Source organism: Pleuronectes platessa, chromosome 7 (assembly GCF_947347685.1).
Source record: "Pleuronectes platessa chromosome 7, fPlePla1.1, whole genome shotgun sequence".
NCBI lineage: Eukaryota > Metazoa > Chordata > Actinopteri > Pleuronectiformes > Pleuronectidae > Pleuronectes > Pleuronectes platessa.
The window spans coordinates 8,948,157-8,976,132 of record NC_070632.1 but is presented as its reverse complement, the minus strand read 5'-3'; the positions used below and the strand labels follow the sequence as shown (position 1 = coordinate 8,976,132).

Below are 27,976 nucleotides of genomic sequence, written 5' to 3'. Positions count from 1 at the left end.
ATATATATCTATCTTTCTAAAGCCCTTAACTGCTTTCTCTAGGAACCTGTGACATCCACCCGGCAGGGGGCAGTAGAAATCAGAGCACTGGTTATTCTGATCATTTGACGGTAAAAGAAGAAAACAGGGCTGGTCCTTTAAGGACCCAAAATAGCGACCTTATTTGGCCTAGTTGTTCATTTTTACATTATTTAGAAATATATTTTCTGTGCAAAGCAAAAAAAAAATAGCGGTTCACTTTAGATGTTTGAAAGTTTTCTAGAGTCCATTATTGTCTAAGAAAAAATTAAGTTTCATCAATCATCCCTTCCCTCACCGCCGTTGATATACACTCAGGCATTGAAAGGGACACCTCTCACCGAGAGGTGAGGACGACAACATGGCGGCTTCCTTGCGTCTGGGTCGTCAAGGGATTTTATTCGGCCTGAGATTGTCTCATTTTAACAAATGTGTGCGGACGACAAACCCATGGCAGGAGCAGGTCCGACGGTTCTTCTTGTCGCCGTGGGTCCTCGGTGAGTGTTGGCTGTCAAACAGAAGGATGACACGTCCTTTTCTCCCCTGACATTCACCATCGTCGTTAGTTTGGCTAATGGTGTAATTCGGTTATAACAACTCATAACAATGTCTTTAAGGGTGAAGACTATTGTGACGCAGGTAGTGTTGTTCAGGTGTTGTGTAGGGTGTGTGACAAGAGAGACACAATTAAATATGTCGTTCAACCTACGTGAAATAGACGAGAACTGCCTCTCCACGACATCTTTAAGGTTGTTAGATCCAAGTTCCTCGGTTTTAAATGGTGGATTTTAGGTGATTTTTGCCACAAGCTGGTAAAAACACTCAAGGATTAGAGACAGAGCCTCATCGGTCCATCGACTGTTGGTTCAGCATTACAGGAGTCACTCTCTGTGTCATCTGTCATCATCTGATACCTCACAGGTTCCAACAAGTTTGTTATAGTTCGATGTCAATTTATGGAGCAGTAGTAGTAACATTCAGAGGTTGTTACATTATAACATTTATAAACAAACAACTACATTGAAAGTTGTTTTTAATAAACTATTATTCTATTGCCTTTTAAAAAATATGTTTTATTCTCTTGTCTACCCCGCTCTGATCTACCTGCTGCTGTAACAGAATTCCTGTTATCTTATACTTTGTTACAGAATTAAAGTCGATTTTTCAGGTATTTTTACTTCAGAGTATTTATTATTCTGATAATCTTTTACGTCCTACATTTTAACACAATTATATGTATTGAGGCCAGAGGCTTCCACAAGCTTGTTACCTTTGTTGTAATTCATATGAGACGAATTATACGGCATTTTTTTTTATTTTGCATAATCGAGCGCTGCCTTTCCCACATCAAGACAGATTTCAACCTAAATGGACGATAACGCAGAAAAGACAATTTCCTTTTTTGGCATCTATCAGTGCAGATCAAGAGCAAACACACTAGAGGGAGAATCGAGTGCAGAAGCAGAGGCTCATCGCACACGTTTGTGACCAGAAGTATTACTGATAACCTTGATAACTTCCACTGTTTTTTATTTTATTTGAAGTAAGAGTGGTTCAAGATAAAGGGTCTTCGAACTTTATTATTGTGACATGAGTCTCAATTTGCTTTACACTGCCGGTATTTAGTATTATTTCAGAACCTGCACTTTTACTTGATTAAAAAGCCAGAAGCAGTACATATACTTTAACTTAAGTCTTTCTCCACAAGTATCTGTACTTCTACTACCTCTGGTAACATTTAACTAGTTAGACTACTCATGATCAACTCACATCTAACAAATGGGTTGGGGAAGTGATTGACAATGATTTCAGCAAACTAGCTCATAATAATAGTTTCTTTAACAGAACATTCTCAGCAGTTTTCTTAATTTTTAGACAATAAAGAATATTAAAGAAGGGTGAGGGTAACAACAATTTTTAGGAACTTAAGACATAATGTACGCAACATCTTTGTATACACTTCAGGTTTTGTGATATTACCAACTCTCCACCAGATGGCAGCATCACACAACATGAACTTAGACCACATTCATTTTTCTGGAAAGTTGAATCACCCACATGAGGCAAAGGCAGCAAACCTCACAAGCCCTTAAACACCTGATGTACTTTACTTTTTTCTTCTTTTTTTTTTTTTTTTTTTACATTATTTGTGTTAACTTAGCCAAACTGATTCAGCTGTATTAGTTATATTTGTAAGTATCATTGCAGTACATTCTATCCTGGAAGAAAAAAGTTGCTGTGTTGACAAACCTGCATGTCAGGAGCATTTGTCATTTCATGATTTATTAGATTTAATAACATCAGTAATACACAGCTGGGAGATGTAAAACCTGAAGAATAGCTTGTCTGGCAGTAAACGTATCTAGTTTCTGTGGTGAAAAATCGCCAAGCTGTGTCATTTCTCAAGGGCATGTAATTTTTTCAAGTGTCCATCATATCTATATCACTTTCTCTCTCTATAGATTACATATCTTTGCATTTCACTGAGCGTATAGAGCCCACTAGACAAAGGGGCCTTTCTTTGGAATCGTGTCATGTTTGAGCAATTACCCAGACTGTGCTTTCATCTGCAGCACTCGAGGCTAGCTGTAGTGAAGCTCTGATGCCACTTGGATCTGTGCTTTCCTCTGGCAGCCTGAAGACAGTGTCCAACGCGTTGCTCGCAGCCAGTTAAACTCTGGCCTCCTGAGTGGCTGCAGCTGGTGACAGTCGGGTCTTTGGTGGCTGCTCAAAGGCCTGCAAGAATACGGGGAACTCTGCAGCCTCTAGTGCCTTGTCAGCCACAATCACAAATTATATAAGTGACCTGCCAGCGCTCCTCTGTCATTGCCTGGGGCCTTGTTGCAGCTAAACACTGCAACTTCTGGGCGCGTTGCTTGATTTATTTTGACATACACATAGCCTAGTTGAAGTTGAAGACCTGGTTGTGGGAAGATTATGAATATTTTTTTTTATGGAATTGTTTTTGCTATATTTTCGAGCCTGATGACCCATGACCACTGCCTTGGTTTAAGTTAACTGTGGTTCTGTTTCTGTCCTCTAGGTGGCACCCCAGTCAAAGTGGAAATGCCTGCTCTGTCCCCTACCATGGAGGAAGGGAACATAGTCAAATGGCTGAAGAAGGAAGGTAAAAGAAATAAATGACATAATGGATTTAATTACGACTTCATCATCACACTCTTGACGTCTCTTAACCAACCTATTGTCTGTTATAATTTCGTATCTAAAGGAATGGATGGCTTAATGTCCTTCTCCATGTATTTTTTTTATTATCTTTTGTTAACGCAAATAACTTTTGAATTCTCCCTCCCAGTCGAAACATATATAATTCCAAGAGTCTCCATTTCTCTTCCCACAATGACCGACCAATAGTAAGCATTTACTCTTTGACACCACTTTCCTCTGTCAGAAAGAGGCCTGTGCAGTGAAGCACCTGAGGGTCTCTTGTGGCTAATTGGCTCAAGGAAGCGCGGTAGTCACTATTCATCACTGCTTAGCAACTCTGCCTGGCCATGCGCCTCAGCCACTCTCTCATTTATCAGGAGGTATAGCAGTCTTAATTCTGATTGGCTGCTCAGCCGTGTTGCCATGTGCTTCTGTGGCTCAGGGTGAGATGTGTACATGTGTTTGTAAGCGGGGGGGGAAAGCAGGAGAGATAAATTCTCAGTGACAAGCAAAACGCATCCGGGATTTTTCTGCCCCCAGATTCATTATAGAATTTTATGAGAGCTTACAAAACAGGATGTATGTTTGATGATATCACTGTGATAAACTACAATGGAATCATGTTTCAAGTGGTTTTGAAGTTTAGTGAAACACCTATCGTCTTGCTCCCTGAGTAAGAATTCAACATGAAATAACATATATTCTCTTTGTAAAAGAACCTGTTTTTAAATGAATGCCCATTTTTTACATTTTGCCAAAACCTTGAAATAAGATCAGCATTTGTTATTTCTGCAGGAACTTATGTAATAATATGTGCCAGTCCTGCTACTTGCTCTGAGTAATCTTTACATATTTAAACTCAATTTCACAATATAAAAATCAAACACTTTGCTCCTTCATTGACGTTTTTCTTTTGATTGTGAAAAATCAGACCTCAGGAGGGAAACTAATAAACAGAAAACATTTGATAGTCTCTTAGCTGCATGACGTTATTGCAACCAGAAGGTTTTTTTTTTTACTGCTAAGTGCTTCACAATATTTCTTTGCTTTAGCGCTTTCCTGCCCAACAAAATATAGTATCAAGTAAAATAATATAAAAGGTCAATGGCCGTTTTAAATGGCAACATTCTCACTGTGAAAGTGATGAAGCTACACGATCTATATTTCAATTAGCACAAGCAATGTACAGTGTGCTAGTGCTTCCTTTTCTGACCCAAATAGCAGAGAACAGTCTATTTTTTGTTGTTGTTTTTCCCAGTTCCTTTCTGGCAGAGTAGAGGTGAAAAGGCTCGGGGTCGCATGTTTAATCTTTAATATTGCACATCACACCTAACCCCCGGGGTCATGTGGTGTTAAAGCCTCATACAAATCCAATCTTGACTCCACTACTGCTTACTCTCTGGGGCTTCCAGCGTCAATACTGCCTGTGCTCTTTCAACCTTCCCCCCACCCATCCCAAGCTACTCTTCCCTTGACGCACCCACTTTCCTTCCCACACATCTCCCAACCCTAAACACAGCCTCTATGCTCATGTCTGTTTCAATTTAGCTTTTAATTTGAGATTTCACAAGGTAATTTTTGCTTTCATCACACAGCACTCTGCTGAGTTTTCATGCGAAAGAGATAGAAACGTCATTAGATGTCAGCCCTAGATGACCCTTGACATTTATCTCGTATACCCTTACCTCTCTGCTTCTTAACAGATAAGCATATGTCACGAAGAAGATTTGATCATCCTGTTCATTACCTAGACTGTCTAAATGAATGCTGGGGGCTATAATGTAACCGACGCATTCTTCAACAGTATTCTATTGATTCTAAGATTTCCTTTTAAATTGAGCTGTTCAGCTGACAATATAATTTGTCCCCTACCGTCCCTCTTGGCTGGTAGATCAGGATTTTATTGGACTCCTGTATGTTTTAAGTGGCCCTGCAGAGCCCCCACATTGCAACACTTGCAGTAAAAAGAGATTTCACTCATTTCTGCACAGTATAAGACATCAGGTAAATATAAACATAATCAAAGTGGACAGTGCAGTGTAGGGATGCTGTTATTGTTGTTGTTACTTTTGCTGTTGGTGTTGTTTTTTGTCATTAACCACCCTTGCCTGATGCTAACAACATCTTGAATAGTGTTCCAGTCCATAAACCTGGTTTGGATGGGACCAATAAATCAAACGTTCCCTTCCAGACACCATGTTCGTTTGGGGAGTAGCTAATGAACACCAACGTCTTATGTCAGACACACAACCCATGAGTCACATTGTTTGTTTAAACTGTTATCTGTGCTGTGTGGATTAAATGTAACACTATAGAACATTGTGACTTATTTTGTCTGCGCTTGAGATATTTTTTGCAAGAAACAATCTCCTGCTGTTTGGTTAATGAAAAGAGGAGCTGGAATAGAAAGATCTGTGTGGGGTATTTCTAGATTTTTACATTCATATCAGTACAGGTCGTTAAGCTTTAAACCTCAGTGGTTCCCATAGCAGTCTATCTCTCCTCATAATAGGGTTAACAGTCTCCTGCTCTATATGAGATGACCTGCTCATTAACACACGCACATGGGTGTAATCACTATAATGAGACGATTTGCACTAGTTCTGGACTTTAAATGTACCTTCATCACACCACATTAGTGACATATTGGGATTTAATTTCCGCACAGTTCTTACAGTGGAGAAAGCTTCTTTTTCTAAGCAGACGTGTTATCAGGCGTGGTCAGTCAACTTGCCCTTCACAAACTTTGATTCTGTTTAACCCTGAATAGCAGATTGTCTTCTGCTCTTCTTTTTTGTCCATGGGAACAATAAGGTCAATCTGTCTCTGTGTCTTCCTACTACAAGCCAATTTGGGCTGCTCCACCTAATGTTAAAAAATGCATGTATGAGTATGGAAGAACTGAAGCTGTGGCTTCTAATTGCCGTCCTTTTCCCACTACTAAGCAGATGCTAATTTATTCCAGCTCTCTCGTGTGATAGACCAATGGGAATCTACTGGGACTCCACGGATAGGCAAAGATCTCTTCTTCTATCGGACACGCTGCGTTTTCGTATCTCACATTCTTTCCCATGAAACATTGATTAGGCTCTGCCTTTGATATGTCAGCCTCAGCCGGAGCAGATATTCTTTCCGAATAAACTTTCTGTCCCTTGAATGGAGTCCTTTCATTCTTATTGCAACTAATTTGTTCTCTGTGTGAAAAAGTCTCAGCGAAAGAGCAGGTCTTTGCTGCTGGTGATTATGATTCATGCATTTATTTCCAACCACAGCTGAAATGTTTGATTTGCAATTAAAACATCTTTAGTTAAATTCTTAGAGTGTTTGTGTTTTAATGAAAGCTTTCATGTGTGTTTCTTTATCTCTTCAGGTGAGGCTGTGGCAGCAGGCGATGCCCTTTGTGAGATCGAGACCGACAAGGCCGTTGTTACCTTGGAGTCTAATGACGATGGTATCTTGGCAAGGATCTTGGTGAGTGAGCAAAACAAGAAACAAACCATAAACCTCCTGTGCATGAGATGATTAGATAACATAATCAATATGAAAAACAACAGGTTGTACCTAAAGGTTCAGTTAGTAAGATTTAGGTGAAAGGGATGTGTTGGCAGAAATTTAATATTAAATAATCCTATATGCTTTCACTAGTTATTATTTCTAAATTGTAATAATTGTTGTTTCCTTTCACCCAGAATGGAGACTTTTAGTAGTAGCAGTTTACAGGAGTCTGAAACAAACACCACAGGTTCTCCTACATGTTTGGAAGGGGAGGGTGAGGGAGGGGTATTCAGCTGCAATATGATATTTCACCACTAAACGTCACTAAATCTTACACACTGAACCTTTAAGCCTTGAGTGTGGCTTGGGGCGTTAAAAATGAAAGCGGATGGTTCAGTTGATTTCAATTTTATTTATTAACATACACTTAACAAAGTAAGAACAAAACCGTACTGTTGTATAGAGAAACACAACAGTTTCTAAATTATGTGTTCGTATCAGCGCCAGGTTTCTTCTTTTTGACAAGACTGTTTTTGAGTTTTTTTGATATTATGCCATCAAACTATGTAAAGTCAGACATTTATTTGAATATATAATGAATTAAATAACATAACCATGCACAATGTAGAGTGTAGTCCTGTTAAAATTTGTGTGTGTCTTTCAGAGTTCATTCTTTGCATATGCTAATTGGGTACACTGGGTTTTCTCTATGCAGTGACAGCAAAGCTTTGACAAGATGTCTCCAGTGACAAATATTTCTCTCCCTCCATCCCCTCGGTTGTGCTGTTTGTTGTTTGAATTTTTAATGGGCTGCCAAAGACAGAGCAATCTGTTGTCTTTCATCAGTATTCCACCGCATGTTCATTTCGCCAGCACTGAAACAAGAAGAGGATGTTATCTTCTTTTGCTTTTTGACCGATCTGCAGGAGAGCAAAATGCAGTTGTACAGTGGGAGGAAATAGATTCATTATACAAAATGTAAATCCACTTTCCCTGTTTCAGTTGATATTAAGTTGTTTGTTCCCATGCATGCACAAGGACCGAAAGCCTTGCTGCATGCCACAAAGAGCCTTATCTAATAACACAACATGCTCCTTAGCTGTGTATTTGGACATGCTAATGTTCTGGTGACGCCTGAGTGGAGCGGGGTTTAATTGGCCGATGTGCCTGTTTGTACAACCTTAACAAGAAAAAGAAACATGACAGGCAGATGAACATAACAAATTTGCATCCAGATCCATTTATCTTGAAGAATCTAAAGTGCTTTAACATGCTCTGTCACACATGTAGAGGTGGCTAAATTATTGAATTAATTATCAGAGAGATGAGCATCCATTATAAACCATAGGCTTGTGTCTAATTTTTGCCGCTTTTCAACTCACTTCCATTCTTCCACATTCCCCATACTCCATCCTTGTCTTAGCTAGTAGTGGGAATGAGGTAGTTTCCATAGCAACCACCCAAGAACGGGGGGTAAGGGCTTCGCTGCTGAAGCTGGCAGAGAAGATGGTCTGCATTAGATAAGCCCCCTAGCTGTGTCTCTCTTTGATAGAGAGGATGCGTATATTTAATAAGAGAAACTGCAGCTTGTGGCATTATTTCTGAGATCTGTACACTTGCATATACTTGGCATGGGCAAAGTGGCATCCGCTTTGTCTGGGTCAGAGTACATTAGCCCACAGTGGGGTAATTGTGGCTCTTTAAACACCCACTACGTTTCTAATTTAAAGGCTGTCGTAATTACCCGCCTGTGGCCGAATGCCTGGACATGCCGCAGTAGACGTGGGACTTCCTGTGCTCCACTGGGATTATTTATGAGGGTCAAATAGCACAATGGCCCTCCACCAATTTCCAACCATGGCTTTTGGATGTGAGAGAATGGGGGAGGGAGCCTGCTCATACTGGGTTGTAATGGTTGGGGGAAGGCAGCAACAGCACCATGAGCACACATTACTGTATCTCATCATACTCTTACTGTGTGGCTCTACCCTGACCCGAGGGCTTCAATCTGAAAATCTGCCTTGGGTACAATCCATCACAGCCTGTAGGAAATGACAAATACATATACAGCACATAGCTCCTCTGTGTTCGGCTGTATTTAACATTTAGTGCTGCTGAGGAAGAAATAGAGAACACAAGATGGATTCATGGGAAGGTGTACTCTGGATGAAGAGGAGATTGATATGAGGAACAGATGCAGTAGGTGGTTGAATAGATGGATAAATTGATGAAGATATCCAGCACATTCAGCGATACTAACCTGTCACTTTCCCATTTATCAGCTCCTTTCCCCTCCTCTCTTCATCTCCACTCTTTCATCCAGGTGATAAATTTAAACACCAGCAGCTATGTGTCCTCTACATCAATATTTTTTCATAAATCACTCCCTAACCTTCTGAGGTCAAAATTGGTGGCGAAGAAGGATTTATTGGAAATACTGGAGGAATCGGGAAGACCAGCCAATGAGCTGTTCAGATGTTACCATGTTAACAGTTATATTGCCTTCAGTACATCGGATCTGTCCTTACCCTACAAAGTCAGGGTGGACACATACCATCAAATCACAATGCTTCTGAATGGACAAATGCATCTAAACATTAGCTTGTCAACTTGTATCTGTATCAAAGAACGTCAGAGTCCGTTTTTGCAGAGATGTTTTGTACCGTCCTCAAGTTGGGTTTCTAACTGGGGTCCTATGGATAGGGCAAGAGAGAAAAGTAAAGTCTGCATTATAATACATGTTTGGTGACTTAAAATGTTCGTTCTTTCACCTATGTATCGTTTCATCCTGGGCAAGAGAGGCCTAATTGCATTAAATGTAATTACGGGTTGTTACTAAACCAACAATATTGCAGTGACGTGGTAAGAAAGCTAATAATAAAAGGTCTTATAAACAAAACTTCAAAAAAAAAGAATAGACTGTAGTTTTGGCATGAGTTGAGTCTTTGTGTTCATGTCAGGCAGACTAATGCTGCGGACATGAATGATGTTGCAGCTGTCTTCTCTGTGTGATATCTGCCATGCGCTATTTATCAGAGACAACCCATATCTCATCCCCCTAACCACAATTTTATTTTTTATTCCCTCTGTTTATTGCCAAGCTGAGGTTGAGTGTGTCTTCCTGATACAAATAAACCTACTCACACACTAAAACACCTTCCAATGCCCTTTGACCATGAACCGATGTCCTCTGCAACAACTGAGCGACAAAGCTGGAATTATCCAGTTTTATGGAATCTTTCAAAAAGCTTCACAGCATCCAATCAGTCAAAGTTGAAAGAAATATTGATAACTTGAGACTAAGCGCAATTTAACTGAGCTGTTCAGACTCTCAGGGGACTTGTATGATAACAGTTTGGTGATAAGTAGGTTAAACCTCATGAAAGGTCTAGTTTGACTCTGTAATATCATTAGCCTCGCTGATGGGCTCTGAAGAGGTCCCTTAAGGGCCCCGTCTGAACGCTCAGACTTTCTCTACTGTCATCAGGCCATTTATGTGAAGCTTTAGGGAAAAGATTGATGTAAGCAAAGGGCATAAAGATCAGGAGTCGCGTGTTTCCAAAAAGATTTCATTCCTAAGAGGCCGTCCGTTCACATAGAAGAGTTCAGTTTCATTTAAATTCCAGACTATATATAAACACTTTAAACATCCAGTTTGTTACTTAAGGTGTGAGTTTACCCAGTTACCTGTCCAGACCAGTTCAAAGTACAGCAGGGCAGTAGATAATTTAAAGTTTCTTTTAATTTGAGAAATGGATCGTTGAATTGTGCAACTGGCTTCTTCCCTGACACCTGCACCTCTGTGTAAATCATTGAAATCCTCCTTGACAAACACAGAGGGAATCTGAACCATTGCAAATGCTGGGGCATGAGCATCATTTACACTTCCTAGATGTTTCACTGTGTTCTATAACCATTTGATGGCAGTGTTGAGCCCAACATCACAGCAGTGAACTTAGCATGTGATGTAATGAACCACCAGGGCTACTGTATACAGTGCATATGACTTTACTGTGAGTTTACCAATTACTAAGTTAGCAGTCATGTGTGTCTGTGTGTTTGCAGGAATCATTATTACTCTTCTCACTTCTTAGTGGCCTCAAACTATATTAAGTATCGAGAATCCACTGCAAAACTAATTTCACAGGCATTCTTGTGATTTTAAGTTCACCATCTCTGTACTTCTAATTTTATTTCTCACAAACTTGACACGTACATGACATAAAAGGCCTTTTTGGGTGGATGCATTTTTGAGTGGGTATAAATAATATATGCATCATATGATTGTTTTTGATTTATGTTGAAGAACTGGCAGCAGAATTATGACACATTTTCTTATGCCCTCTTGCTATTTTGTAGCTATTAGTTGATGACGCACGAGTAAATGCTGTTTTCTGTTTGTGTCTGTGCATTTCACACTGCAATGAATACTTTCAGTTTATTATGTATCTTTTAGTTTGGTCTCTTCAGGGCAATTTTTTTCTCCTTAGATCATCTTGATACATCTTGACAACTGTCGTAAAAACAGATCACATATTGCAGCGTTATGGGAAACGTGTTGCGTCTCGGGTCTGTACAAAGAAATCCCTGAGGGACTTTCTGTCCAATTTTACAGAAGTTCTGATTTCTCTGAGTAGTCCTTAGGCTTTACCTTCATCCATCACCTCCTCATGACCCAAAGGGTGAGACTCAAAACATGGCGTAACACCGGCTGAACATTCTAATGCATGCACATTCACCAAAAAATATCACCACAATGGACTTCGTCTCGCATCAGAAGGTTTACTCTTTTAAAACCTGGAGCATGCTCTGTTGCTTTGTATTTGGTTATATATACATTATAGGTTTGTGTCCACCACCATCATTCAGTTTGTAATTTTCCTATTTACTAGTCAGATGTATTAAACCTCAGTACTTTGCACAACAGGGCTACTCACTGTCTGAACCTGAGAAATGATTTACCGTTTTTTTTTGCATGTTTATCTCTGTAACCTTGCTGCAGGACAGTCAGGAAGACCTGCCTGTTCTGTGCTGCTGTAGTTCAGTGTAGACCGAACAGTGAGCGCAGGTGCTCATATATTCAGCTGTTCTTTCCACTTAGGTGGATATGATTATGCTGCTTTTGATTGTGCATGCCTGCGCGAAAGACAGGGTGGGGGTGTGGTATGTTGGTAACTGTGGATTTACTAGTGGTACTTTCAGTGTGCACCATTTTATTGTCTAGAATTGCAGGTTATCACCTCTTGGCTGATGAGTGCAGGAACGTAGGATGATTGAATGAATGCTCCTTCGTCTCTCCTTGTATTGAGCTGCATCTTTAGGCGACAGAACACTGAGTGGATACCTTCTTAAAGGAGATGAAGCGCAGCAGCCCAGCCCTGTGTATTTTGCCTGGGCCTTTCATTTAGACTGATCAATATTGACTGAGGAACATCACCTCGCACAGCTTGGGCAGGCTTGCTGTGGATTTGGATTGCTCCGTAACAAGAAAGTGGATCAATGGTTGACAGCTTCGAGCAGCATGAAAACACATCCATTGCACTCCAAGAGCCTATTCCAGCACAGCCAGGATTTTGCCATGTTAGGAGAGTGAGAAAATGGAGTGATTGAAATTTATGTGAATGAGAAGGCGGTGTCATTTTCAAGAGGCCCCCCTTATAGTGGATGTGAAAGGTTTATCTGTTCGACGACCACTGGTTAAATGATAACGTCAGTATCACTACAACCCTTCATTTTTTTATCTGCTTCAAAATTATACAGCAGGACTCCTTCACCTTTATTACTGCGATTTCTGTTTAAAATAATGTGGGCTGGCCCCTAGCATTTTTAACATGTGATTTGTAACTCTGGTGCTACCGTGTTTTTTAAATTCCTTATTTATCTTACATTTATTGCACATTTATTTTATGTAGTTTCCCAGTTGGGGCAGCTATTGACTCGGCTGCTTATTTGTTTTTGTTTAAAAGCATCAAGGTAATGATGTCTGGTTTCTTATAGTTAATTAGGGAGTTTTTTTCTCTCCACAGTCTCCAAAATGCTTCCTCATTGTAGGAACTGCTGGGTTTCTTTATAAATGTTAAGGACTCAACCTGGCTGTTGTGTTTGGCGTGAATTGAAAACATTTTATTTTTGTTTACTCTTTTTTTTTTGCCATGGATTTTGTGAAGCACTTTGTAACCTTGTCTAGATAAATGCTATACAAATAAAGATATTATTATTAAAAATGACAACCAGTTTCGCTAATGTTTAGTCCTCACTGTAAAAGTACCTCTCTCGCCCTCTTTACAGATGGAGGAGGGCAGTCGCAACGTGCGCCTGGGCACCCTCATCGCCCTCATGGTGGACGAAGGGCAGGACTGGAAGCAGGTTGAGATCCCCCCTCCAGTTGCTGCAGCTCCACCTGCCACGCAGGCAGCCGCTGCTCCAGTTGTGGCCCCTGCTGCTCCACCACCACCTCCTCCACCAACACCGGCCACATCAGGACCGTGAGTGCTATCTGATTTCAGTCAACTGTTCAACAGTCCAACTGTTTTCTAATAATACCCATGTACTGTAGATATTATTTAATAATCTAAATTCACAGTAAATTTTTAATAATGAATAGAGGTCTATGTACACACACACACCTCAATGTGGCAGTAATCGAGGGTAACTTTAGATTTTATTCATATATCAGTGTCTTGTTATTTTATCCACAGTGTGAATCAGATCATTGTCATGGTGTTAAAACATAAAAGCAGCCTCACACCAGATTCGGTAGCATAAAGACACTCAGTTTACAGTTGTGAAGATTGAAGGTTTTATCATCTAAGACTCTTAGCAAGATGATCTTTCTCAGTTCACATTTCAAAATGTGTGTGATCCTACCTGCCCCCTGTTTACCCTTTGAATAATCTCGTGGAAAGCAAAGCAGGTGCCACAGAACAAACAGGGCCTATTTGTAATGCAAACATTTTACGCTGAGCCCGTCCACATATTCAGATTTGCACCGTGGCAGCCTCGGCTTGACAGGTGTGAAAGATGAAAGGTGGATGTGCTGTGCAGGTGGCATGATTATCCTGAAATAGATGCAGACATTTTAAGACAGTCAATCTTAATGCCACTAATTGACAGTTTACCACTAACTTCGTTCAGTAGAGGCTGGTAGAGAAATGACACTGGCATATTGCTAAATGCTTTAAAGTATGGACTGTAGGGAAACGGTTTTAAAATGTCAGACCTCTTTAGACTTGCAAGTTTTTGATTTAAGTAAAAATCAAGATTAGCTCTGACTTTTTCAGTATGCCGTTATTTCTAAAAGTTGACATTTTAATAAATTAAAAACACATAGTTTAAAATCTAAACGGGAGCTATTTTATAATTGTGTCATACACTCTTTCTTGTTCAGATTACGTCTGAGTCCGGCAGCAAGACACATCCTGGACACCCATGGTTTGGATCCAAAACTGGCCACAGCCACTGGACCAAGAGGACTTATCACCAAGGAGTGAGTATACCTGAAGGCTTTAAGGATTTATCAAGCTAAAACCAGGACTTAAAAAACCCTTCAAGGTTTACTTTAGTTTTAAAACACTGGGGTTGCAGTTTAGTACGGACAGGCAGAAAAGTGCAGACTTCCTGATTGGGTCTTATCAGTCACAACTTATTCTGCCCTCATTCGTCACGCTCCTATCATGTGACGTTTTTCCAAATGAAAACAAATGGCGTCGGCCTCGTCTTCCGCTGGTGAATTTAACATGGATAACAAATTACAAGCATTGCTGACCCTGTCTTTGCTAGCAGCTGTTTTGCATTTCAATTCTTCATTTTCTAATACTGCAACTGCCTATGTGCTTGAGCCGAGCTATTATTTGAGCAATCTGCAACAGTTCACATGCACACGCACAAGCGTCATGTGATATGTATTTTTGTAGGCATGTTAAAATGGACACAGATTGATTCTGACATGAAAAATACTAGTTTTCATTTTAAAATGAAAAAATATTAGTGTGCATGTGGGATAAATCACACTACATTTACGATTAGCTCTTCTTCTTGCAAACAACATAGAATACAAAATATTACTCACAAAACAAATTTAGTTTGAGCTTTTTACAGCGTCTGACTGTACCTAGGAAAATTAATACCCACACAGAGAACGCACTCATTGTGAAAACATGTTTTTCCTTTCTTGTTTATTTTGGTGGGAGTTTCAGGCATGTCAAAACTATTGCAATGACTCATAAAATCTCTTTAGCCTATAGATCGACCTATCACAGTGGCAGTTTTCGCAAGAATTAAACACCTACTGATAACAGAAAGATGTGTTCTATATTAAGCATCGTGCCCCAGAACTTGTTTTGTCACGTCATCCTTTTATCTTACACTTCTTTTCTTTTGCAACATTTGACTTTATTCCTGGTGATGAGGTCAAAGGGATCTCAAACAAACCTGTCATGATGGAAGTGTCATATACAGTGTGACTAAGACGTGGTTAACATTTAAGGTGCTAGTGAATTCAGCCTAAGAAAGCTTTGCACACACTGGCACACGCACACACACACACACACACACACACACACACACACACACACACGTTCTCTAATGGCTACCTACTGTCAGTGGGGGCCTGATTGAATGCTCTCGTTACCCACCTAACACCCTGCTGGGGAAACTCATTAAGCAACTTCTGTCGCCATAGCAACCTATTCTCCAGGAGCCGCTGGTGACCATGGTAACACAGACCATGTGTATTTTGGGCGTGTGTTTGTTAAACAGTAAAAGAGAAATTGATGTGACGCTTAATAAACCCAACACTGTAAAGAATGAGAACTCCATTTAATAATTTATAATATTTAACTTACCACAGATCATTTTTTAAATGTCACAAAAATGCGGATTTCAAGCTGAATTAATGTCATAACCACAATGACTTGTATGATTTTAGGTTTTGAAGAATACTGTATAAATGCAGATTCTGAGTTTCCTTCTAAAGCCATAAATGACTCACTCATTCCCTTATTGACACCTGAGCTGAGTGATTAGCACGGCAAGTCTTCAGAAATGGAGGCTGATGCTTTAAGAAGGAGCAAATGAGACTCTTCAAGGAAAGAGGTGTAAGAGAAAGCAGCGTGTCTCTGTGCTGAGAGGACTTCACAGATTGAATGATGCTGATTCAAGCAGTTTTCTGACCAAGGCACAGAAAAAGAGAAGATATCTTCAAAGTCTCACTTTTTAAAGCACTGCCAAGGCTGTTTGTCTCTTTTTGTTTGAAGAAACCATTCAATTCAAGCTGTGGAAAACTTATTTTCTGAAATGGGTGAACATGGATGTAATATGTGGAGAGTTTCCAGTATAATTTCAAATCAGGAAAATCCTTCTGTATGAAAGATCTGTCAAAGATAAAACTGGGGTTATTGGCTAAATGGATGCATTGATAAAGGACCAATGCGTAGTGGCTGTTTACTTGAGCATAAACTTTTTTATGCTTTGTTTAGTTTGTTCAGTAATAGCTTTGGTTAAGCAGATGCTGAGTATTTGTCTGGAAGTGTACTCTCGTATTATTCAGAACACATCCAGCAGCCACTTGAGTTTTTTTTAACTTTATTTCAAGCCAATGTCTTTTAGAAATCTGGATGAAAAAGTCAAAGCTTTTCTATACGTTGTGAGACTGAAGAGTTCTTTGCTTGTTGGAAACCAAATCTCCTCGTGCGAATAGTTTCACATCGGTTTAGCTCCTTCAAGAAAAGGCAGAATAGACCTTATTTTCCTTTCTTTGTCCTGTGGCACATCAGATAAGACTGAAACCAGGGAATGGTACCCACCCCTCCCTTTCCACCCTCTGCTCCGTGGGGCCCCTCCATAGTGGACGTGAATAACAGAGGTCATGCGTCCCAGCGATGAGATCATAGCATGTTACATAATCCACAGCGAGGTTTAAAAACAGTTTAGGCACAAAGACACCAATTTACATGACAAACTTTTTCTCCCCTTATCTTTTATCATGGTATAAATAGCAATGTTAGCTAACAGGCAGAGCTAACACAATAACGGATAAAGATGTTGATGGCTTTTGTAAAACCCGACCAGTCTTTATATTTTCTTATAGGCAGAACTAGTATGTATATTGTGGAAAAACTCCTGTGCTTGCCTCAACAACGGATTCCCTGTTAAATTTTGTATTGCTTAAAACCTTGTATTCCTCACTTTTAAGGCCTTAAATGGCCTTGCCCCTGGTATGTGCCCTCTCGACCGCCAAGATCCACAGAGAGAGCCGTACTGGTTAGTCCAAGGTCTTGGCTTATAACGAAGAGTAACTGACTTTTTGCTATTAGAGCCCTCACATTATGGAATTCAGTGCCCATTGAACTAAGAAACTTAGAGAAGCTTAGTTATCCAGCTTCTTTTAAATTCACTTTTAAAACGCGTTCTTTTTTTACTTTTTGCTTTCTACAGCAGCAGTTTAGTACTTAACAACTTACAAGAAGAGGATAAGTGGTAGTGGAGCTGGCCCCCAAGAGTACTTTTATTTAAAATTGTTCATAAATTGTCTTTTTGTGTTTCAGTCCAATGCACTAAAACTCTCTTTCTTAGCCTTTCTAAGGTGGCAGTAGAAGACAAAGTTTATTCAAGTGTGTCTGTTTACATTCGGTACTCATTTTATGAGTGTGCCAGCGTGAGTGTGAGCGCTGCCTTGCTCCCTCTTTAATATTCCAGTCACCTTCCTGCAGTCTTTCAGAGGCTCCTTTGCCTTGGCTGTCATTAGGGTTTTTAATGGTCGGTGTGAAAAGCACATGCCAGCTAGCTACACAAAACGTATCTATGGTATGATCTTTGTTTAATGGCTGTAGGCTGCTGTTATTTCCTCTTATTTCATAACAGAAACATTTAGCAAATGTGCAAATTTATTCTTTTTACAGTTCTTACGTACACATACTGTTCTTCAATCATATATATATATATATATGAATCTTGTTTTTTCATTTGCTTGCACTTAGCTTGGGTTTTATTTAATTTCTTAAGTCACATGTTGCATTATCTTATTTATTTTTGGGTGATCTGCAATATTAAACCCTCTTACGTTAGCTGGGGGATTTCCAAGTTGCCTTAGTCCCTCCACAAACAAATACTCCTATCACTGAGAGAAAAGGAGGAACTACTGTGATTGAGGAAAAAAAAGAAACAGCAGCTCGGATATTGAACAAGGAGAAAATAGCTGCCGGGCCTAGACTGTTCCTGGCTACATGATGAGGTCAGAGACAGCTGGTCCAGACAAAGGACGGGATGCATATGGGTAGATGGACCCTGGAGTGAATTGAACTCGTGCCAAGATGCTTCAAGCAGGCACACCTGATACCTGCCCCTCCTACTGTTTTCACTCTCAAAACTAGTGAGTGAAAAAAAAAACAGGATAGTTGTCTTAGTAATGTACAATCAGACATGCAACCTTTCTGAAATGGCAGAAACATGTTTTACATGAGGCATATGCACCAACATTTAATTAGTCTGTAGTATTTAATGAAATGCCACGTGAAAAGTAGGGATATCAGTGGAAAGGGGAAAATGGAAAAAAACAAAACCTCTTTTCCGTGGCTGCAGCTGTCACCTGATCCGTCCTGCTCCGCTGGAGCTTGTTTGTGACTTACAAATGATTCTCATGACGCCCATCCACTGGAGGACGACCGATAGTTACCCTGCTCTCTACAAGCCTGACACAAATACAAACCAAACAAAAGTGACAAAGAGAGCATGTTATAAGCTTGTCAAGTGGGAGCAGATGGGTTAATAATGTATCACAGTTCATTGTTTCATACTCTTATAATAATGAAATGTTTGATTTGTTTGCAACAGTAAAAAGAATTAGGCCATCATTAATAGTAATATCAGAAATGAAGAAAAACCTGATGAAAAGATATGGTCTGTCCTTAGCTTGAAATTGCATCGGCCATCGGGTCACCAGCAGCATTCTGGGAATCAGCTAGTGTACAAAGACGGATCCAAATTTAAGTTAACAACATTACTTAAGTTTGCATAAAATATTTGGAAACGATTGGAGAAGCACTAGTTCCCATATAAATGTTTTTGATTAGAAATGCGTTGAATCATGAATATTTCATCCTACACACATTTAATATTTACTCAGTTCTGCAGCCTGTCACTAAGACAGACATGCCGTCAAAAAGAAGGCTGCAATATTTGGGCTTCGAGTCGGTCATGCCAGAGAATATCATTATAATTCAGACCTGAATGAGTTTTATGATTATATAAAATGTATTTCATCGATATTTCTATATGAAATGAGACCTCTGTATTTTTTGATTGTTTTTACTCACCATATCTATTTTTGTTTGTTTCACCAGAGATGCGATGAATCTTTTGAAGACGTCTCCTGTCCCCAAAGCAGCACCAGCTATGGCGGCCCCAGCTGCTCCAGCTGCCCCGAGTCCTGCTCCCATCCCGGTCGCTACCCCTCCACCCCCAGGCAGCCGACCCAACATACCTCCTCTCTCTGTACCAGGGAAACCAGGAGCACCAGTGAGCACTCCTCTCACTCATATACATAAATATACTTACATACCTCGTTGTCTTGTTTTGTGATAGTTGCATGGAACTATAAAACACTCAACAACCAGTCATTATACTTTTGTCTCATGTCAGGGAACTAAAGAGATTGATGACTCATCCTCTTGAGTATTCTCTACCTGCAGTATCGTCTCTGTGTGACCAAGCAGAGATTAAATCGAAACAGCTTCCGATAGCTCTGTTAATGTTTGGTCTTCAAATCTTATTAACAGGCCCTTTTGTTTTTGGTTTAATTATTTTCAGTTTAAGTCTTCATTGGTGCATATGCTGTAAAATCAAAATCGTTGATGTGAGAGACAGGGTCTCTAAGTAAGCAGATGGAAACATCGTCCTTTTACAAAGCCAGTCACTCCTAATCAGTCTTAAACTCATTGTAACAAATTTGTCGATGTGATACATAGCAGGTGAGACACGTCTATCACTCTTTGTCTTGATACTCGTTGTCTCTCTCAAACTGCCATCTCTTTTTTCCCCCTCACTCCTTTCCTCATTATTAACCCCTCCCCTTCCCTTGTCCCCCCTCAGGGCACGTTCACAGAGATCCCGGCCTCTAATGTTCGCCGTGTGATCGCTCAGAGACTGACACAATCGAAGACCACCATCCCCCATGCGTACGCCTCCGTCGACTGTGACATGGCTGCCGTCACCAAGCTCCGCAAAGATTTAGCCAAAGGTGAAAACACAAGACTTTCGAGGCAGCGCACACATGTTAGCGCTGTTATTTAACTGGTTTGGAGGAAACTTTTCCATGAAAATGGGGATTTCAGGGTTTTCACATGACTGCTCATTTGACAAAGATGACAGTCATTGAAAGAAGCTGTCCTCTCAGTCATGTTCCCCTGGTTCAAACATCGCACTCATCTCCATTTCACAGACATGTTTGGAGAAATTGATGTACACATACTGTACATATATATATATAACACAATACATGCTGGTGATTCACAGGTTACATGCTTTGTGGTGTCTGAAGTGGATATAAATTGGGCTGAATGTTGCATTATGTGATTTTAATCAGTTCTGTTTCTTCACACTACACATCACAACAAGGCTTATCATATTTTGAGAAGATGCATATAGTCATCATCATATAACATAGTTTTTATCTGCAGTTTCTCACATCTGATTAATGCAGTGGCTGCCTCTCCTATCTCAGCTCACTACAGTTGACAACAAATTACATCAACAAACACTGACAACTGACGTTAGGAATGGAAGCAGTTTTTCCTTTTACAACCGTGAGTGAAAACTAAGGTTACATAATAATAGCTAGATCTTTTGTGCTTACAGAAGAGTAAAGTATTACACCAGAGTAATCGTTTCTCTCTGCGTCCGAGTATTTCAAATTGATTCTTTCGAGTGTTTTCTCTTCGGTACACCCTGTGCGATAAACGACAGTATTCACGATAACAAAGCGCATCAAAAGGGACATTTCAGAGAGCACGTGTGCCTGCGGATAGCTGTGTCCAATCCCCAGAGCGTCAGTAAGTTCTGTACTCTATGGTTGGCACGAGGCTGGTAGAGTTTGAATACAAAAACTATTTAAAAAAAATACTTTCTCAGCCTGACATCCTCTTCCAGCAACTGTTTTTGAGTAGACCACAAGTTCTTGTGCAACAGCCATCAGGATGTGTGTTTGTGAGCTGAACATGTGTCACCACAATCCCCCTTCAGCATTCTGACACATTCAGGCTACAGAACATTTATCATTAACAGCTTCTCTTCATGGATTCCTTCAATGTAATCTGTGGTTTTTTCCATTTTTTTTTTTTCATGTTTATATAGCAAGAGTGCTTTTTCACTTTCCTCTCTTTTTAAACAGCTCAACACACTATTTCTTAATTGGGTTTATTTAGCTTAGCTTTGCCAAGCTGTCAAACAAGCGATAAATCTCTCTGGGTCCCGTCTCTTTGACGGAGGAAACGGTTCGGCCATACCAGACCTATTAGCGAAGGTTGTGTGTGTATGAGGGATTCTCTCTCCGGTTGTTTTTGCGGACCCTCATTGTTCAGGAGCAGAGCGATTTCACGGTTAGCTCGTTAATCATCCCGCTCGCAGCATTCATAACTGTCTAGTACAGCACTAATGGACACTAGTAAAAGTTGGCAGCGTTGCTGGGCCAAACCCGCTCGGTCTGCTGTGACACACATACACACAGAGATAGAGAGTGAGTGAGAGGGGGAAGATCAGAACAATTGCTAGGGACTGATTCAGATAGAGAGGGATGGATTCTACAGGTCAACATAATTTTCGATATATTTTTTTCACATACGAGAGCATGTTATTGCATACATTTTTCCACCCTTTGTATGAATGAGGGGCCTATTTCAGCACTTATTTCAGCAAATCATTTTCATTCAGCAAAAGGTCCTTCACAAATCAACCTAGTACATTAGCACATGTCAAATGTCTTGTACAGAATACAGTGTTCATCCCTGTCTTTTGCCCTTCTTTGACACCATCTACCAGATCAGCTCTAACTGGTTGTAATAAGCAGAAATTACTTCTCATTAGAGTTTGAATCAGGCTCACACACTGTGTCTTCTTTGTCTTTTCAGAACAGATCAAAGTGTCTGTTAATGATTTCATTATCAAGGCTGCTGCTGTCACACTTAAAGTAAGTATTGTTTAGAATCTTTTTCCTTTTGCCGTCATTTTGTTCCTTAAATCTTTTGAGGCCAATCTCTTTATGAAGTCATCCGCCAATGCTGTGCCTAAAGCCTGCGGCCACACAGTTTGTGACTTCTGTTGCTTTCCTTGGTTACATTTTCAGCCGGTGGCAGGAGCCTCGCCATCATACAAAGATATTAATATATACGCAGATGCTCAGATCCTTTTATTCTTAGAAGTTCTGAGGAATTTGTGGCATTCATCTCCCTGAAGAGTGGAAGAAAACCCAAACAGATAGAGGGACACCTCTAAAATACTTGTTTACATTTATATTTGCTTCTAAATGATTACTGTGATTTAAGCTACTGCTTGATCTAAGGAATGTGTGAGGGGGAAAATGCAGGTTAAAAATAGATGTGGCCCTCTGGTAATTTAATTATTACAGCGAGAAATGTCTCAGCAGCATCTGATAAGAGTAATCCAGCCTATCGACCCACTTATGTTTATTATTTAGCATGAAATAATGTACATGCTTCAGTGAATGTGTCCACCCTAAGCATTTAAATGTACCAGACGACAGAAGACATGTATGACAGGCTGTCGTGTGAAGCTGCAATGGGAGTGTGACATTAAATGTGAAGAATGTGAAACATTGACGTGTTTCCCAGCAAAGCAACACAAGACTATCTCATTGTCTAAACAGTGTGTTACTGTTAGTCCAATGTCCCATGTGGCTAAAATACCTCTGTGGCTTTTTCTCAAATTTGAAATATGTGATTCACTTACGTTACACCCGAACATACTTCCTTCTTTGACCTAAGTACATCAGGAAGTGGCATCTGATGCCAATTTTGTGTCACCACTTTAACCAACTGGCATGCTTTGGCTGAGTGATCTGCTCTAGTTAATGTGAGCATATAAACATTTTCTGTGTTCACCTGCCCTAGGAATTCACCCCGGATGCTTTGTAATGTAGAGTAACCTGTTATGTTGGTTTAATCATAATCAAAGTCTGTCACAGTCTGACTCTCTGATGATTTATATACATATCTACTGTATCTGTATAGATACAGTTAATAGGTCTTTCATTAGTTTTCCTGAAGTGTGTACAATCACCAACAAATTAATTTATTATTCTTCCACATTTAGTGTAATATAAAGATCCATATCAACATATTTTTAAACATGTAGTTTGAGTTCTTTAGGCTAAAGCAACTCAGCCAAGCCTGATCCTGGATGAGCGGTGTGCATTTTTCCTAATTGGAGAAAAACAAAATAAAAGATATTAATACTTTATAAAAGTCTCATACAGTATGTTTGGTGTTATATCAGACTTGCAGTTATGAACTGCATGGAAATGCCATTTAACCATGGAGCAGTCAGGCTTTTTAATCTGTCCTTGTCTGGTTGTTGTTTTTCCTTGTCAGAATCTGCACTGACCTTTTTGAATTTTGATCGCAGGAGATGCCAGAAGTAAATGTGACCTGGTCTGGTGATGGACCCCGAGCGCTCGATTCCATCCACATCTCAATCGCTGTGGCGACGGACAAAGGCCTCATCACCCCCATCATCAGGGATGCTGCAAACAAAGGGGTCCAGGAGATCTCAGCCAATGTAAAGGTAAAAAAAAACACAGGCTCCAGAGAAATTAAGAGCAAGAAAATATGATGAACCATTCTGTCACAGTTGGTTAATGGATAACTTTGTGGGAGTTTCCCTCATGGTTGTTTGCTGTTGTTAGATTATTACTTGAAGCTGTGGGGGGGGGGGGGGGGGGGGGGGGGTTTCCGTGTTCCACTTCAGGATAACGTGGGGTCTTACTGTCGGCTTGTTTGTGGGACTAGATAAGGGAGTTCAGCTGTCGACTGTAGCCCAGCTGTATGTGAAACCACAACCTGTGAGTCACTCATTACATCTATTTCCTATTATTCGGATCGTGTAGAGTAGAAGTGGTCTTCATATCATCCTGATAGATCTCATTAGATCTCATATAGTCTGATCTTTGTGCCGTTAGGTTGCAGGTCACAGCTGTCACTGGCCACAGATGGAGTACAAAGTTACAAGGGTCTGCTCTTTTCCCTGCCCACAGTCAGCAGCTGGGGACAGACATGCAAATACAAATGTAGATGTGACATTCATATACAGACACATTCTCTATGAGCCATTTCTTCATTGAAGACACACACAGAAATCTAAATAAATACATTTCTGAAGATCAAGGTAATGCAACGTAATGTTTCTCACCAGCAGTGACCCGGTCCAATATTCCACAAATGGTCAGGGCTGCTATTTATGTCTCTACGAAGATATGTTTAACTGCAAGGCCAGCACATTCTCCGAGGCCAGTTTAGATTTAGGTGCTTCTGGTTTAACAGCACTGTGGTGGACAGGTGTCTTTCTTGTGTCTGCTCAGACGACATCACAGAGCAGAAAAGGGGAGAAAGTGAATCTGTTCAACCGTGACAGTGACTGAAGTTGGTGGTTATTTTTTAGCAGTGACAATACTTGGCGATAGTAAAAATATATGAGTGGTAGTTTTTGGGGAAAAAGCACACGGCATGTTTGTACCTATCAGTGAGAGCTGTGTGCTGAGTTGAGGGAGGGAGTGGGTGGGTAATTATCTTTTTAGCTTTTACTCACGTTCCAGCAGTTATGACAAAACAGCCATGGTGCAATCAGATGCTGAGATGGATTGTAATTGCTTGTTTGTTTGTCTGGACCTGTAATTTAGCTAATCAGTGATATATTGTGCCGTGAGAAAATCCAGTTGTGAATATGATGTCTCAGAGTCACAGGAAATGATAGAGTTGTATTCGCAACACATTCACCCAACGAAATGGTTATAAAGGTATACGTGAGTGAGTGTTGAAGTTGTGATTTGATAGAATACAGTGCAGAATATTATAACTGCATTGTAATTGGAACTTTTAAGAAATTAATCTGTTTAAATCATTGTCGACCCTGTGCGTGATGATGATAACAACAATATAACAGCTGGTACAAGGCATTGGCACCAACTCTGCAGAAATTTCTTCTTACACTTTTAGTTTTCAATACGCACTTTGCCTCCCACTGCTCTTCAGTTGAGTTAAACGTCTGCCTTGAGCTCAATCTACACGTGCAAGTCCTTAATGGTATCAAATCAAACTCAACATGTGGTTTGACTGAGGCTTGGAGAGGTCAGCTGCCACGAGCTATTGACGATGTAGAGGAATGTCAAACTCTTTTTGTACTGACGACTCTTATCTCAAATGTGCTCCTCATGTCTCACTGTGTCTCAAAGACCCGGATGCTTCCACTTGATGTTCTGTGTCGGTTGCCACCTCTTCGTTAACCTTTTGGTAATATTAACATTTGACCTACATTCATGCCAGATATAGACACTGTGGCCAACCAACAGTTTCAACCTCACAGAGAGCACTCCCTCTTCATCAGTAGCTCACTCAGTCTTTCAGCAAAGTCTGGAGTTTAATGCAGAGCCGGTATTTTCATCAGATTTTAAAAGATTAAATCATAAATGATGACTGTGTATGTTTCTTGGATCACAGAACTCCTCCTTAGCAAACATAAAGTGAATCATGTGCAAACACACAAGCACTGGAAACGGTACCATCTCCATACTTTGTTCTCATCTGACAGATGCATTGTGTTTTCTCCAGGTTGGTTCATGCTCTGATAGAACATGCATTCACAGGAACTGGCTGCGGTGATGTGTTGGTTTTTCTCGTCAGGTTCCTCATCTTCCCTCTGGGCGTCGTCCTGTTCCCCTGCTTCATTTTAGCATTGCACAGTCTGGTAGTTTTCATTTATCTCACGGGTTGTTAGTCACTGGATCATTTACTTAAACAGGGTATTTCAAAATTGACCACTCAACACTTTTGCTGAATTGCAGTGAATAAGAAGTTTGTCTAAATTAAAAGCTTATTGTGGCTTTTTTCAAAAATTATAAGTCCATTTGGTCTTGACACATTTTTTGTTATGCTAGTAGCATCCCTGTTGGGATAGAGTTAAGGTGTTTTTGTTCTGTTGGCCCGATCAACTCAAATAATGCAACAACTATTGGATGTATTGCCATAAAATACTGTTTATGTATCAGTTGGTCCTAGAGATTGAAATGTAAAGAATTTGGTGATCCCTGAACTTTACCTGTAGAACCACCAACAAGTCAAAGTTGTCTTTAATCAAGATCTCTGGTGATGTCTTGTGTAAGTGATGAATATTAATGCTTCTTCCACAGGCTTTGGCCCAGAAGGCTCGAGATGGAAAACTTCTACCTGAGGAGTACCAGGGAGGCTCGTTCAGGTAAACATTTAGATTTGTATAGAATTTAAAACATTTCTACAAACATAAACCTGACACAAGATTTCTTAGGGAAACAAGTGGCATCAGGACATCAACAGAATGATTTCCTTGGCATCAGAGGCCTCTAACATATTCTGTCATTTCTAACTCGGTGATACGATATCTGTTTCCACTTTCGTAACTTAAATCAGATTTAACAAAGAGTCAATATGTATTATGCATATCCTATAGTTCATGTGGAACTGAACTGAATGTGGTCTTGGATGACAAGGATCATTAGATGCTGCACCATCAATTGCAAAAAAAGTGGAAAGGGAGGCTTTTCAGCCCATTAGAATTAATGGTGTCATTGAGACATAAATGGGGTTTCTGTGTCAGGCAAGAGCGATGGATTCCAATGGAGCTGCAGTCCTCCATGTCCTCCTGAGGATATGTGTGTGTCTGCCCTCCCTCCATTCATCTGCCCTGCTTCCCCCCTGAGCTAGAGTTCTCATTAAGGCAAACTGCCCCCCCACCCCCCAGGTCAGTCTTACTGACCCTACATCGCATTTAGGAAGAGATTAGAAGGCTGGATCTGCCGTATGAATCTCTACTTATCAGTGTTCTGTTTTGTATAAAATTAGATGCTCACAGCTAATTATAATTAATAGATTTAATTCACCCTCTGGTTTTTGTGGTCACTCTCTCAATGTGGTAATGTTCTTTTCTTTGCATCAAGGAGCTGGTTTTAGAACCACGCTTATGTGCACTTGGTACATTTTTATGTGTTGTCCCTCCCCCCCGCTGAGTCTGACTTCTTTCTTCCATTTTCTCTCTGTGGCAGTATATCCAATCTCGGGATGTTTGGCATCAGCGGCTTCAGCGCTGTGATCAACCCTCCTCAGGCGTGCATCCTCGCCATCGGGACTTCCAGGGCCGAGCTCCGACTCCGCGAGGACGACCAGACCCTGCGCACCCTGCAGCTGATGACAGTCACTCTGTCCAGCGACGGACGACTAGTGGACGACGGATTAGCCTCAAGGTTTCTAGATAAATTCCGAGCCAACCTAGAACGACCCCAACGCATGGCCCTCGCCTGAAAACACAGAGACTGACGCATGAAACACCTTCCTGATAGCGTCTGTCTCATGCGGTCACAATCAGACGCTTCTTAAGAAACTGATTCCCATTGGATTAAGGCTGAGAAAGTAGTCTTGTGTATATAGTGTCTCACACATAATAACCAAGCATTGTGATGAAGTGGGTTTCTGTGACACAGGGTTCTAGCAGTGGTGCCCAATATTACCAAGACCGAACCGACGCAGCCGGGTGCCCGCATACTGTAAAAGCAATGTTTGGTCTATCACAACAGTTTGTGTATATATATAAAGTTAAAGTTGTATTTTTCAGTACCAGCGCATCTATTCTGTGTCACTATTCAGACACATACAATAGAACATGGGACTGAAAAACTTTCGATGTACATTTGTCCAAAATATTTATTACAGAACATCATTGGCGACGCTGTGCCCACTAAGGGTAAACCCACATTTCCTGTTACAAAATTCAGAGTAAATTTCAGACGTTGTTCATGATAATATGTTTTGAACTTATTTAAAACAAATGCTGTGTTATCCCCTAAAAAGATCCATAAAATCCATGTGTATACAGACTAAATACAACCATTTATGTTTGGGTGTCCTCGGATGCCAATAAAACACACTGTTCAACCTTCACATGTCTGAGCGCCTCATTATAACATGTTCCTCCCACCCACAGCGATCAGGGAAACCACAGATGTGTGTGGATGTGTGTGTGTTTCTATTTAATTAAAATCTAAAGAGAT

The 27,976-nt window shown here is 40.4% G+C and overlaps 1 protein-coding gene across 1 annotated transcript; it reads left to right on the top strand.

Annotated features, from left to right (window-relative positions):
- Positions 1 to 330: 330 nt before the first annotated feature.
- Positions 331 to 27,866, top strand: pdhx (pyruvate dehydrogenase complex component X). Its single transcript, XM_053427750.1, has 11 exons — positions 331 to 515; positions 3,062 to 3,145; positions 6,554 to 6,654; positions 12,967 to 13,163; positions 14,066 to 14,164; positions 19,017 to 19,191; positions 19,765 to 19,912; positions 21,798 to 21,856; positions 23,311 to 23,469; positions 26,087 to 26,151; positions 26,975 to 27,866. The coding sequence occupies exons 1-11, from the start codon at positions 380 to 382 to the stop codon at positions 27,228 to 27,230; spliced, it is 1,479 nt and encodes a 492-aa protein (XP_053283725.1). The 5' UTR covers positions 331 to 379; the 3' UTR covers positions 27,231 to 27,866.
- Positions 27,867 to 27,976: the final 110 nt, after the last annotated feature.

Excerpts from the sequence above, each read along its gene's own strand:
- pdhx (XM_053427750.1), top strand. The coding sequence starts at position 380 with ATGGCGGCTTCCTTGCGTCTGGGTCGTCAAGGGATTTTATTCGGCCTG. Across the intron at positions 14,165-19,016 it reads AGAGGACTTATCACCAAGGA|AGATGCGATGAATCTTTTGA; the intron begins GTGAGTATACCT and ends TTGTTTCACCAG. Across the intron at positions 21,857-23,310 it reads CTGCTGCTGTCACACTTAAA|GAGATGCCAGAAGTAAATGT; the intron begins GTAAGTATTGTT and ends TTTTGATCGCAG.